Below are 15,276 nucleotides of genomic sequence, written 5' to 3'. Positions count from 1 at the left end.
TCACTGAAATCTTGGATCTGTAGTCTGATATTTTCCCATGATATCTGAAAATTTTCAGATGTTATTTTTTCAAATATATGTCCTGGTCCATTTTCTCTGTCTCTCTTCTCAATTTGGAATTCTGAATGCATGTGTGTTAGGCCACTTGATAGGTCACTGATGACTTGTAAAGTGTTTTACAATATTTTTCTCTCTGTGTTTTAGTTTGAACAATACCTACTAACCAACCTTCAGGTTCACTGATCTTTTCTTTCACAGTTTCTATTCTTCTGTTAGGCCCACTGCCACAGACTCAATGTTTGTGTCCCCCCAAAGTTCATATGCTGAAACCTAGTCCCCAGTAGGATGGTATTAGATGTGGCGTTTGGGAGGCAATTAGATCATAAGTGTGAAGCCCTCATAAATGAAATTAGTGCCCTTATAAAAGAGGCCCTAGGGAGGTCCCTCATCCCTTCCACCATATGAGGTTACAAGTAAAAGATAACTGTCTATGAACCAAAAAGTAGGCCCTCACCAGACACCAAATCTGCCCATGCCTTGGTCTTGGACTTCCCAGCCTCCAACACTGTGAGCTATACATTTTTGTTGTTTATAAGTCACCCCTTCTGTGGTATTTTACTTTAGCAGCCCAAACAGACTGAAATACCCACCTAATCTATTTCTTTATTTCAGATATTTTTAGTCTAGAACTTCTATTTGGTTCCTTTTTTATACTTTCCATTTCTCTGCTGAAATTCTTCATCTATTCATCCATTCTAGCTTTCTTTTTCAGAAAATCCTTGAATGTGTTCACAACAGATGTTTTAAAATCCTTATCTTTAGTTCTGATATCTGGTTCATCTATTGGCCTGCTTCCGCTGATATTTTGTTGATTTATCACATTTTCTTGCTTCTTTGCATGTTTTATAATCTTCCAAATTATCTATGGAACACTGTTTATATAAGAACAATGGAGCCTAAAGTATACTATTTTTTTGTCTGTTTGTTTTCCCATTACAATTACAATTCTTTCCTATATCTGGAGGTTAAGAGGAGGAACGGATCATTCATATTTTGCTAAGAGTTGAGCTGGTTTAAAGCTGTGCTCCAACTCCCGTGGCTAGATGTATGGATTTTCTATCCTAGCTTTCATCCTACAGAAGCCACTTCCCACCCTCAACAATATAACTGCTGCCTAGCTCACAAATTTTGCCTTTGCCAATTCTAACTACACACACACACACACACACACACACCACAGATATTTTTGCCAACAAGTTAGGTCAATGCCAATGACAACTCTATGAGTACAGGTTGTTTAACAAGTAAATATGACACTTTCAATCACACTTGACTCCTACTGGACAAGTGGAGTGTTTCTAGATTTCCTGGGCCAATACATCAAAAAGAGTCTGGGTCTGTCCTGCCTGTCTATATTCCTATTCAATTATGCTAGCTTAGTCCAGTTTTGGAGCCATTCCTGATTAATATCTAGCTGCAAATGAAGTCTATAATTAGTCCCAGTATCTGTATGCCCCTGAGCTTCATATTAGAATGTTATACTAGAAAAGACATGGGATTTGGAGTTAAACTAACTAGAGTTTATTTTTATTTATTTTTATTTTTTATTTTTTAATATGTTGGGGATAGGAGTTTATTAATTTATTTATTTTTGCTGTGTTGGGTCTTCATTTCTGTGCGAGGGCTTTCTCTAGTTGTGGCAAGCGGGGGCCACTCTTCATCGCAGTGCACGGGCCTCTCACTATCGCGGCCTCTCTTGTTGCGGAGCACACGCTCCAGACGCGTAGGCTCAGTAGTTGTGGCTCATGGGCCTAGTTGCTCCGCAGCATGTGGGATCCTCCCAGACCAGGGCTTGAACCCGTGTCCCCTGCATTAGCAGGCAGATTCTCAACCACTGCGCCACCAGGGAAGCCCGAGTTTATTTGTTTTATTATTTTTTTTTTTCAGTTGTGACTTTTTTTTCATCTTTATTGGAGTATAAGTGCTTTACAATGTTGTGTTAGTTTCTGCTGTACAACAAAGTGAATCAGCTACATGTATATATCCCCGTATCCCCTCCCCTTTGAGCCTCCCTCCCACCCGTCTAGCTTGTCACAAAGCATCAAGCTGATCTCCCTGGGCTAAATGCCAGCCCCACTACTTCTTATATGTGTGATCCTGGCATCTTATTAAACTTTCTGAGTCCCAGTTTTGTTATCCATAAAATAGAGAAGACAATATCTGCCTCATAGAATTGGGAGGATTCATGAGCATTTAGTAAGTAATGAGCACTGAATGAAATCTTGCCATGAGTCAGGTATTGTGCTAAGTGCTTCTCCCATGTTATCTCATTTAAATGTCACAGTGTTCTTTACGATTCATATTGCTATGAATTTATTTCCATTTACATATGAAAAAATGAGTTTTAAAGAGGTAAAGTCACTTGCCTCAGGTCATATAAATCAGCAGTGGTAAAACATGGATATAAACCTAAAAGAAATCTGAATCAAGAGCCTGTAGTCTTTATCCGCTACGCTGAAATTCCTGGAACTTACTGACCCTCAACACACTGCTTTTACTTTTACTAATTAAAAGTATAAAACTAATAATGTAAATAACGTTAATCCCCATTAAGTCGACTTGGTCTAGATGACTATGCTCTATCTTAGTTTTCTACCTCCTCGCCACTAGAGGTTTGCTGCTAAGCCCGCATCAGAGTTAGAACTCTGACCTAGACCCCATGCCTCTTGCTTGAGGCCCTAACCTGCCCTGCTAATATCAGTTTCCTTACTCAGAGGTAGAGTCTCACTCAACTGCTTAGATGAACATTCCCAGAGCATACTCAAGGAATCATGTTAGTAGATGGTATGTTTAAAAAAATGCTATACAAACACTGCATTTCTAAAACCCCTTCTCGTCACATATTAAACATTCTGAGAGGTCCTTCAGCTAAGAAATCAGATGAAGTTGGTTCGACCTAGTGTTTCCCAGGCTTATGTGAACACGGAACCCTTTTCTGAACAGCTGTTGATACCTCACCTTGAAGTGTTAACACATATACTGCCTTTATGTAAACATCTGTTTGTGTCTTGTTCCCTTGGATGCCTCACAGCCCCTAATGCAGAAATCAGTAAAGGCTCACAGAATGCATGAATTATGGAAAGAATAAGCAAACACCTGGTAGTAATCATTGTGACACAAATTGCTAATCTGGAAGGGGAAGAGAGTAGACATTTTTCCTTTTTGTTTCCTGACTTCTGTATCAAGTACACTAAAATGTTTAGACTCAGGTTGAAATGAAGCCTTAGATAGCACAAATGGAACCAAACAAGCAATTCACAGTACATTATCTATATACACTTCTTTCCTTTTGGGGGGGAAAGAGGAACCACAGAGAGAAGGGAGATAAAGGAGGATCTGTCCTAGGAAATGTTGCTCTTAGTGCAGCAGCTCTTACTGAACTAATCACTCCCTTGGTACACGTTAGGTTAATGTATTACTTACTAATTGTTCCAATATTGTACTGTGGTATTATTAATCAGGAGAAATGACTTTGGTGCTCATCTTTTATTCTGTTATATTCTTACTTGGCTTGAACTGTAATTCTTCCTTTTTACAGTGCTCAGTGGGCCTCTTACACCACATATAGCTTTATGACCAACATACTCACCCTTCCCATTCACCATTCTGGGTAGTATGATAAAGCACATAAAAAGTCATTATTCTTTTCCTTGAAAACTCTCAAAATATTGATGAGCGTCTACTATGTTATGGACCTAGAGTATGCAATAACTTGAAAAGCAGTTGCCCAGAGCAGAGAGTCAAAATCTACCTACCTAATAATAGGAGCTGGTGTACAAGGTAATGAGCAGTACACTTTGAAAATTAAAACGATGGTTCTAGAAAAGACCAACTAAAAAGTACCGCTTGTCTTATTTTTATACCTGTTTATATTAAATAATGAGGTCCAGATTTTCTTAGAAGCAGATGACATCACTTTTTGTAATAAGGAAGAGATACTATCCTCTCTTATCTAATCAACTACAATTCATGTTTCCATTTCCAAGGCAGCATCCCTTCCTTAAGGACACTTCCTAAATCCAGGTAAAGTTCTCCCCTTGTCCGTGCTCACAGAGCTATGGTCTTTGCCTTCAGAATACCCTTATTGGCTATGATTTGAATGAGTTTCCCCTTCACTGGACTGTAAGCCTGGAAAGACAGGGCTGGCTTTGCTCACCATTTTATCACCTGCACTTAGCACAGCATCTGGCCCCACAGTAGCCACTCCACAAATATTTATGAATAAATAATACATGTTAAATAGTACATATTTGTGGAATAAATCTTGCTGCATCACAGTGGTGACTGAAGTTCTCAAGGCAATGTAGTATCTGAAACGCTACTTGACTCCTCAGTTGTTTCTATTTCAAACTTTTTTCCTCGGAAGTAGAATTCCAGATAAGGAATGAACACAAGTGAGCTAGCAACTTGGATCCCATTGGGCACACTTATTCAGCTTTTAGATGCCCTAATTCTTAAATAATATAGAGTTGGGGTTCTAACTTTTAACACATTGTATTAATAGGACACTGTGCTTCTCCTTCTTGACTTGTAATTGTACTTTTCCACACATGTCTGCAATAAAGAAGGGAGTGGGTTACTGGACTGAGTGAATAGAGATGCTGTTGGGCAGCCCAGTGAGGAAAGACAAAGTGATCCCGGAGAAAGAAATTAAATACCCCTCCTTCTAGTAACACCTAAGGGTCTTAGGGGTATAAGTGACTGTGGTGGAGACAAATGTAGACAGACAACAGGTACAATTGGTTCTGTGGTTTGCAAGGAAGTAGAGTGTGACTCTTTCTTGGGGAGGGAGACCAGTGTCGGAAGGGGGAGGAGAGAAATGATAATTCAATGGAGGTAGAGCTGAGAGGGGCCTGGCTCCCCGCCCGCTTTCGCAAAGGATGTTCCAGGGAAGCTGGGGGGATGAACTGTCTGCTGAAGAAAGCAGTGGAGGGGACAAGGAGGTTTTCATTGAGTTCCTGTGTGTATGATGTCATTAGATTGTATATTGACTTAATGTTGATATGTGCACTTTCTAGTATATCCTGCTGAATTCCTTGACATAACTTTCCAGCGAGAGTGCTTGTCTGGTATGTCAGATATTTTCAAGAGGGCTGGGAAAGCAGAAAAGAACACCTGGCAATATTTCATAAGATTAATTACTTGGGGAAATTCATGAAACATTGCAGATACACGTGCTACAATATAAGGTTAGTGGACCATGTCTTATTTTCTTCTAACAATTGCCTACATTGTGTTATTTTTCACTTAAGTGAGACTCTATTCGTTTACCCTTAGCGGTCACTGATTCTCCAGTGAAAAAAGGATCCTCTGTGTTTGGTCTCAGATTTGAAAAGACCCGAAGATGAAATTGGAACCTGACTCAGGAAACAAAGCTATTCCCAGACAATTGTTAATCTAATCTGGGGAGACTTATTAACAGTCGGTCACGATCTGCCTGGAAAATTCCCCTTAATATGAGCTTTTGGTAGAAAGACGGCGGTCTTTCTACACAGATCCTCAGTCCAAAGACCTGAACTCCATTCCGGGTTGTTCAGTGGGCAGCTTTAAGCAAGCCCCTTGCTTCCCTCAGCCTGTTTCCTCAGTTATCAAATGAGGATAAGTTCCTGTGATAGCTCTGTCCACCGCTTATGATTGGAGGGAATGTCATGGACGTTAAAGCACTCGGAAACTTGAAAGTAATGAACAAATGTAAAACAGAATTATTAAAAGGGTGGATTCAAGCCTGCTGCAGAACTACCGGCAGCCATGATAAAATAATCATATTTAATCTGCCAATTTGTTAATGGACCTCTGTACAGGCCCATATATAAAGCGAAACTCATAAAGAATGTAGATTTGTCCATATCCAGATGGTGTGTAAATGCAGCCTGCGTCATCATCACTGTTGCCACCATCACCGTCATCATCGTCATCACTATTGATGTTGGACAACCACTGTGCGTCAGGCATGAGACAGGGCTTTTCCCTTCACGCTACCATTAAGTTCTCTCAACAACCCACAAGACTGCTCTTTTATTATCCTCCTTGGAGAAAAGAGGGGTTACAGGCTCCACGAAGTTGCCAGTGGTTCCCAAACTCAGCTGAGCATCTAAGTGACCTGAGGACTTTTCAAAAATGCAGATACGTGGGTTTCACATAAAAGATACTGAAGCAGGGACTCTATTGATGGATCCCGGGCAGCTGGAAATTTGTTTTCAAGCTCTACAGATGGTTATCCTGAGCAGGCAGACTTGTGAATGACTGGGCTAAGTAACTTCCTCAAGGTCGCATAGCTGGGAGCAAAGCTGGACCCTAACCCAGGCTAGCCACTGGAAACCCATGTCAGCTCTTAACCACTTTTCTGTCTTGCCTGCCTGCAATCTATTTAACTGAACAACTGTCTTTTAATGACTTTAATTGGCTTTTCCACATTCTACCTCCACTATTAAACTACACTGCAAGATTACTTTTCCCTTAATGACCATTTAAATGTTTCATATGAATGACTTAGTTCCCAAGGATATTTTATACTGTGGCCAGTTGCCAATGATATGGTAGCATTTACCTATAGCTGAACGTAATAACTAATAAAAATTAAGATCACAAAATGTGTGGGTCTGTGTTTGACTGCGGGGAACTCATAACCACTGATCAGAGAATATCCATTCAGTGCTGAAGGAGTTTTGTACAAGGAGCTGTGAGGGGAAGTGGACGGGGCCCAGAGCAGTAGTGGAAGCCTATGCTTTTTCTACTTAAAGGTCCACGTGAATTTCCCAGGAATCATATTAAAGTGCATATGTTGATTTAGCATTTCTGGAGCGGGCTTGACAGTCTGCGTTTCTAAGCTCCCAGCTGGTGCTAAAGCTGCTGGCTCCTGGGTGTAGGCAATTGTAACCGTAGGGTGGCTATGAGGAGATCCACTCTCAGAAGAATGAGCACAGGCCTGATGAGTGAGGCCTCAGACTGCCCCTCACTGATGGGGATACTGAGTGTGGAGGACACTCAGAGGTATGCTTCCGACATGAGAGAAGCAACGTGGGGGACGCATGGCCCAGCAAAGACTCTTTTATCTACTATGGAGTAGGGAAAGGTTATTCGTTTAAGTAAAAAGCACATTTAAACATTGATTAGAGGGCTTACAAACATACGGTTATGATATTTATATACATTTGGAAATATTCTGTATAAGTCAAGTGAGTGAATTCTAGGCCAACGTTGGTTGACCAGCTGGAACACGAAGGAGGGTGCTGCTGAACGCTGACTTTCTTGGGGGGATCCCATGAGCCAAGGCTCCCGTGGCACGTGCCCCGTCTAGCTCAGGGACACTGCTTCCTGTAGTCACTGTGGTCACATCCCTACCTTTCAGGTGATGAATGGCATGGTACTCTGAAAAGCCACACAGAAATGAAAATAAACAGCAATTGGAACAAAGCATGTGCTTTGGCTAATGCACTTTGTTCTTCAAGTCTGGGGAAGGTTTTGCTGGTGGAATTGTCTAAGGGACAAAAGATGAAAATTAACCAGAGAATGGGCTTGCGTTTTCATTAGGCAGAAGTGTAATAAAACCGTAACTCTAAGACCTGCGACTTTCCAGAGTGAAAATATACTAGGTGTGGTGAATTGCATTAAGTCTCCTGCTCTGATGGGCCAAATGAAAGCACTCTGGGATTGCAAAAGGATGGGGTTCATTCTTCGACTAGATGGCTTCTCCAACTTAACCTGGGACTATGTGAGCTTGGCAACGCCCTGCTTGCAGCAGGCAAAGAGAGTTCAACCTACAGAAAGTGATTGGTGGGGAAGGGAGGAGGAGAAAGTTTCACAGTGCCCATCCAGTAAGGAAGGGTCCTGATGCTGGAGACATCACTGCCCTGCACATATGCAGGGCTGGCATCAAAACAGGCTGGAACCATGGCTGCCTTCAGAGGCCAACAGGAGGCGAGCTAAGTGAGAATGATGACGATCAGAAGGTCCTAACAGGGACCCCCTCATTTAGCTCTTGCCCACCGCTGCCAAGCAGAACGTGAGTCCAGGGCTGCAAGAACTTTTGCTTTGTTTCAAAAGGAGCTATGATTCGAAAATTTTATATAAAATTATCCGTTTTTTTAAGTCATCAACAAAATCACATCCAAAAAATAAATAAATAAAGCCACTGGCAGCTAAATAAAAATAATGTCATTAGGGAGTGTAGAGGTGGTGACCATGGGGCTATATTTTTACACAAGTTCAGAGACGGCATGGGTTTTCAGAGACTGAACCCGGAGGCGGGATGCAGTAGCAGAGCAGGCGAACACAGGGTGTCCCCAGGCCCTCTCTTCTCCATCCATCTTTACTCTGTTCTTTCTTTCTTCTTAGCCCTTCTCCATTCCTGACATCATGTTATAAACTTCTTTGTGACTTTCATCTTCTGACAACCCCTCCCCTCAACTAGAATGAATGCTTCATGAGGGTTGGGGCTTGTCTGTCTGTTTTCGGCTGTCTCCTCCACACCTCTACCATGTCTGGTACGTAGTAGGTGCTTGCTTAATAGGTGCCCAGTGAATAATAAATGGTACGTGCCTCCATCTAAAACATCGAAGCCAGGATGAACTTGCGTCATAGGGTCCTTACTCCAGAGTCTGATGTCCAATTTCTAGTGGTTCATGAGGCTGCTTTTGGCCAGGGTACCCAGGATAACGTCTATCCGAAAATCTGAAGGAGAACAAAATGCTCCCAATCCTACTTCTAATTTGTTTTAAAAAATCTGCAAGAGAGAAAGGCAAATACACATCCATTTGTGGTGTGTATTTAGCCGTGATCATGAAAATACTGACTTATTATTTGAAATCGTGTAAAACAAGAATTTTCATTAAGAAAGCATAGCTGAACAAACAGACCCAGGAGCCACATCTGCTGACACACAGTGCTGTACTGAGACTGAAGAAGGACATCAGCAACGCCGCATTCTCTAAGAATTCTGCACAACACAAACTGGCCATGAGGGGATAAAAAGAATGCTGGGGAACTTCTAGCTCTTTCTGAAAAAGAAAATTCTGGCTCTAAATCTGGCACTACCCAGTAAGAGGGGCATCTCATCTGTGGCTGCCTATAAAACTGGCACTCCTTTGCTTGAACAAAACCACTTACTATACACTACTTCAAATAAACAAAGCTCAAAACAGACACACATGTATGTTTTTTTGCCACCTGCTGTCTGAGGAAAATAGCTATGCAACGTGCATGCCCTAGTTTAAACCAGTCTTTGAATTTCACACAAAAGCATCCTTCCTCTACCAATTTCCCTTTCTAAAGTTGAGTCCACAAAAGGACTAGAAATATATTTCCTGTTCAGTGAGAAAAAAATATGCTTAAAGGGCAGTCCAGACCTTTTGTAAAAACACTTACTTTGAAAGAACAGGACAGATTACGTATTCAAAACAAGACACCTTCTATAGAGCAGACCAAAAAGCTGTTCAATGCCCTGGCCTTGCTCTGTGCTTACAGCTCTGGCCCTGCTGGGCATAGTTAACAGAAAGAGTTGAGCCTGCATGGTCTGGTCCTCTGGGGCTGCTGCATCAGGCTGATGCTCAGAACAATCACTGGGACAGGCTGTGAGCAACTCAGCAGGGCAGTCTTATCTCTGTGCTGAGGCTACCGTTCCTAATGGGGAAATGTTGGTGGTAGAGCTCTCCCTTCAGGTACAGGCAGAACCAAGGCTCCCCAGATGATCTGACTTTGGAGGAGGGAGGGGCGCCCATCACCTGTTGGGCAGAGGCAAGCAGTCCCTGAAGAAGGCATCCTTTGTCAGGTCAGACCCCTTCCAGACTCACCCAGGGCTATTGGTCTCCTTGACATAGTTTCTTGACTCTGCCAAGGGCATGACCCAGCTCACTCACTAGCAGTGGGGATCACACTATTTATCTCTCATAGTCAGGAGGGCTGAACTGAAGGCAGTGACCAGAGAAAGGTTAGAGGGGAGACCATGGTGGTCTCAGTGAAGCTGAAAGCTCGTGGCTTCACATGCAGGGAGATTTAGCTACAGTAGTCATTGAAATACAGTGGCTCAGGACGCTGGAAATTGAAGGCTATTTTGGGGTGGGGTAGGGTGGGGTAGGGGGAGGAAGGGGGAGGGCAGCAGTCAGCTTTTTAATTGAGTTTCCAAATGAATACGTGTAGAGAATGAATGATATACTGATTTTCTACTGGTGTCAAGATGACAAATTGTGGGGTGGAATGGAAGGCTTCTGATGACTTTTGCCATTTATGCCTGGATGATACCGTAACTGAAAAGCAAGACAGAGATATAGAGGAAATTTAAGGAAGCCGGCTGTGGGCTTCAGAAGCCCGAGGATTCACACCTCTGTCTACTAATACATTCTAGACACGGAGCTCACCACTGTGGACATGATGGGGTGGGGATATAGGAAATCCTGGGATCATTTTCAGTTTGGAAGATGTAAACAAGAACACAAAAGCTATGGAGCCATGAGGTGCCCTTTATCATACAGAATTTGGGGTCACGGAGAAGCAGTGGGCCAGGAACATTCCATATCAGGAGTCGTGAGCAGACACGGGTCTGTGGGCGGTGCCCACAGTCATGAACAGACAGGAAGCTGAGTGGAGCTCGGGACTGAGCCTGGGGCTCCCCTGGGCCCTGCCATCTCTGGGTGATCCTGGATAACACACAACTTCTCTGGGCTTCAGTTTCGGCAGGAGAAGGTTTAAGATCCCTGGAATTTTTTTTTTTTTTTTTTTTTTTTTTTTGCGGTACACGGGCCTCTCACTGTTGTGGCCTCTCCCGTTGAGGAACACAGGCTCCGGACGCACAGGCTCAGCAGCCATGGCTCACGGGCCCAGCCGCTCCGCGGCATGTGGGATCTTCCCGGACCGGGGCATGAACCCGCGTCCCCTGCATCGGCAGGCGGACTCTCAACCACTGTGCCACCAGGGAAGCCCGATCCCTGGAATTTTCATGCACTGTTCTTCTAAGTCTGTCCCCCTAGCACATGCCCTGATCCAGAGAGAAATCGAATGAGCCATGCTTTTCCCCCTATTTCTTCCATTCCCACCCCAACCTTCCACGTAAAGCAGTAAATTCCAGCAAAGGACCATTTCTGACCAAATTCTGAAAAGCCCAGAAGAACAGATTTTCTGGAGTCTTTGGAGAGTGTTGCAGATGAGCTGCTGGGATACTCCTTTAAGAAAGGACTCCTCGCCCGGCGGCTAGGAGGGTGGCAGCTGACAGCTAGACAACTCCTTCAGGACCACCTCAGCCTTGGGGTGTGCGTGGTCTTCTTAGGGTGCCCTGAGCTATGAGAGGGTACAAGGGCCTGGTTGATCCCACCCAACATGGGTGTCTCAAAACAGGCAGGCTTTGCTCCTGAGGGCTCACCGGGCTGGAAGGGACTGTGAGGCTGCAGCCCCAGCCTGACTCTACTTCCTTCTTCTCTCCCACGCTTTACTTCTCTCTTGAACAACCAGAATCTACGTCCCCATGGACCCCTGACAAACAGAGATGCTAGTCGTTGTAACATGTAAAGCCTAAGGTTTTTTTGTTTGTTTTTCCGAAAAGGAACATTGACAGGCTATCTTTCAGCAAGAAGATCCTCTTTGTAGCATAAAGATACGCAGTGTAGATTTCTTTCCCATTCTCTCATTCACAGACACACAGAGACTTAGTTCCCACCAGCTGTAACCAGTGGTTCTCAACCAGAGGTGCCTATAAGACATTTTCAAAATGCAAATGCCCAGACTCTACATGCAAAGCTATACTCAGTGGTTTGAGATGTACCCTGGTTGAGAACCACTGGTTTTAGCATGAATGCTTCATCTTCTTCCAGAGATGAGCATTTATCCTGCTGAGGACCATATCTACAGAAGCTGAAAAGCATATCTACATTAAATGCTCAGTTAAATGATCCCTAGTTCACCTCCAGATATTTTGGTAAATCCAGCCCGTAATGCTGCAGACTCATTTTGCAACATGGTGAATCTTCTTGGAAAATATTATAGAGAGGTGTAGAAAACCTTAGGATCGCTTCCAACTTTGAAGATTTAAGCGAAAAAGGCACAAGTTATGGGGCCATAAGGTTTCCTTTATCTTGCAGCGTTTGGGGCAGGGAATTTTAAAGCGAGTTTCCACGGAAACTGGAAACAAGGCAGCTGGTTCCGTCCCCTCAGGTTTCTAGTGTCACCGTGGTGCTGGAGGTTGTGGCTATGCCCACATTTCACAAACTAAGTCCTTTGGGAGCGTCAGTCGTGCTCGCTGTCTTCTCTCCCCTGTTAATCAGGGACAGCTCACTCACATAAATGTCAGGGGAGAATATTCGACGACTGTGTTTCCTGCATCACTGAATAAAATCCCCTGAGATGATGTGTGTGCCCATTTAGCTTTGCTATTGGATTCAGAGAGGTTTTCTTCGAGGCAAGGTTTCTATCTGAAGACACACAGGAACTGAGATTCCCTAGGACAGGGAAGCCCTCCACTTGCCAAGGACATTAGTCTTGGAAAGAGGAAAGGGGGGGCATTCTCCCAGAATGTTAAATGCACCCAAAGGAACTACTTGATATTTTTAAAAGACTTTTCACTATATCTTCACAGCCAAAAAGAAAATTCAGAAGTCCCAGGGGAATGTAAACGGACGAGAGGGCTGTGCATCGGGGAAAATTTTCTCTTAGCAAAAGTCAAGTGTTCTCCACTTGGGGAAGACGAGGGGCGGGAATAACTGAGTGAACTTCGAGAAAGCAACTGTGCTGACAGCACAACCAACTGGGACGTGCAATAAGAAAAGGGCATTTAAAGTCACTGCACTGTAACTGCCCCTGGACATTTCGCAGCACATGATTAAGTCCTAATTTAATGCTTCCTGAATACAACACATTAAATGCTCCTCTCTAAGTGCGTTCCTCAAAACTCACTAATTAAGAAAGCGCCCCTCTGGGTGCTCTGGAAGCAGTGCCCTGGGGTGGGGTGGAAGAGAAGAGCAGAGTCTGAGGCTCCCTCTTCCTCCTGCGAGCTGGGAAAGACCAGGATGCTCACGAAACATCCCACGCTTCCTTCTCCTTACCGCATGGTTATTTCAGGGATTAGCTGAATCCGCATGTGGATATGCTTAGTCAATTTGTGAAGAGCTATGCAGATATGAGCTTTTATTATTTTTTAAAAGCCTCATCTAAAGATCAGAGCAGCATCAGGGGCCGGGAGTCCAGCTCAGAGAGCCTGGCCGCATTTGAATTCGTGTTCCTCACTTACCCACCAGGAGACTTAGAGCAGTGACGTAGCCTTCTACGGCCCAGTTCTCTCATACATAAGATGGGAACTACGGTCGTACCTACCTCTTCAGATTGTCATGAGCGGAGAGGAACTCACGCGAGAAAAGCATAGCATACAAATCATGATGCATGGTGTCCGGTAAATGTGGGCTGCGATTATTACAAACCAGGGCTGCCACTGAAGGTTGTAAAACTGTGCAGTACTAGCAGGAGAGGACTTGGAGGGAAGTCTGAGGGGGCCGGAGGAAGGTCCTTCTGGGAGAGCCACCAGCTGCTCAGGGCCCCTTGCAATGACCTGGCAACCTCCCAGCAGCCGGCCCGACTCCGAGTCAGCAGGAGAAACCGTTGCTCTAGTCTCCAGGCATACTCCTCAACTGTAAGATAATTACCCACCGCCCAGCAGAGCTCTCAGCTGTGGTTCTGGAAGGACCATCAGAGAGTGTTCGCTTCCAGGTACAAATTCACTAGCGACAACTAGACGTTCACATCACACAAGAGGAACTCGACATGCAAACCGTATCATCTCAACATGGAGGACAGTCAAATTCGGGGTGGATGCAGGCAGTGGGGGAGGGGTGGGTGATGGATCTCAAACGTCAGGGCTGCACTTGAGAGAACTCCTGGGCTGGGGCGACCGCGAAGGGCTCTGGGTTGAGGCACATTCCATTATGAGTGGAGTGGGTTTATAATGGAATGACATGGATGGGTTCTTATAATCAGAAAAACACACTGACCTTCACGCTACACAGGTGCAGCAGCATAATGACCCACCACGTGTACGCGCGTCAATTCCTGGGGAAAGTCCAACGAGGTTAACTCAGCGTGTATCCCAAGCAAACAAAATCAGCGACATCACCCGCGTGAAGGACGCTCTGCCCCCACCCCCGCCAAGAGAACTGACATGTACAAGGAAAGATGACACGAAGATCATACTCATTTTGAAAAAAAGGACAAATTGCAGCAACGTTATTTTATGCCGTGAATCATTTGACTTGGAGTTTTAAAATTTAAGGGGTAAGGATCGTGCGTCTGGAAAAAAAAATTATTTTTCCTTTTCAGGAAACAAGGATTTGGTGTGGGATCTGAAGGGAGGGAAATTTCTGTTCCCCCAGCCTTCTGAAAAAACTACCTAAAAGCATCCTCAGATACGTTCCACGCGTAAGACCCCCCTCAACCAGAAAACAACCAGATCTGTAGTTAAACTGCTGAAAATGTCGCTGACTTATCTAGGCGCCTTTAGTCACTCAGGCATTTACTCAGATGTGAAAGACTCAAGGGGAAGCCCCGTCCCCTTGCAGGGTGTCACCCCAAACGGCAGTCACTTGTCACGCCATCAGCACTTTAAATAGAGAAACCACGTCAAAAATTAGGACTTGAACATAGAGATGCCAGGTGTAGGTATTCCACCAGGGTCCTCTTCATCTGGGGATCACTTTGGCTCCTGAGTTTTAAACTCTCACTTTACTCACTCATCTTCCTCTGAAGGTAAAGTTGTGGTCAGAGTAATCAATACGGCCTTATCCCAGAAGAAAGCGGTACGTGATCCAGCTTTCCCAAACCCCGGTGAAACCCGAAGCTTTGCTGATAAATGGATTCGTGGAAGAAATGAGCTGCAAGCTTGCATTTTGTGTGCCTGGATTATCTTCCCGTCCCTGGTCCAAGCAGATTTGAATAGGAAAGAGAGAGAGGTTCAGCCTCCATATTCTAAGATCCAGCTCTATGCCAACGTCACGTTGGGCGCTCCTGGGCCCTGCATGGGTGAGGCCCCTTTCCCTGACATGACCACTGGCCTCCCAGCTGCTCTTAGGCTGCTCCCAGCTGAGCTCCATCTGCAGGCTTTCCCATGTTGGAAGTCCCCAGACCCTCCTATATCCACACGAGGGCCCCTATTCCCACCCATGGCCGCGTTTACTCTCTGAATATTGACAACGTCCACGTTTCGTTGACAGTCCAGTGTTCTCATCTGAAGTCCAAACCCAGCATCCC

At 44.4% G+C, this 15,276-nt stretch overlaps 1 protein-coding gene across 1 annotated transcript in view; it reads right to left on the bottom strand.

Annotated features, from left to right (window-relative positions):
• The window catches only part of HECW1 (HECT, C2 and WW domain containing E3 ubiquitin protein ligase 1), a 320,745-nt gene extending 306,676 nt beyond the window's left edge, over nt 1-14,069 (bottom strand). The window contains exon 1 of the mRNA XM_032643996.1: nt 14,025-14,069. Within this exon, the coding sequence (XP_032499887.1) occupies nt 14,025-14,051 (27 nt within the window). The 5' untranslated portion in view covers nt 14,052-14,069. The remainder of the gene's footprint in view (nt 1-14,024) is intronic.
• Nucleotides 14,070-15,276: the final 1,207 nt, after the last annotated feature.

The sequence above is a fragment of the Phocoena sinus genome, chromosome 9 (assembly GCF_008692025.1).
Source record: "Phocoena sinus isolate mPhoSin1 chromosome 9, mPhoSin1.pri, whole genome shotgun sequence".
NCBI lineage: Eukaryota > Metazoa > Chordata > Mammalia > Artiodactyla > Phocoenidae > Phocoena > Phocoena sinus.
This window is presented reverse-complemented; position numbering and strand designations above follow the sequence as displayed.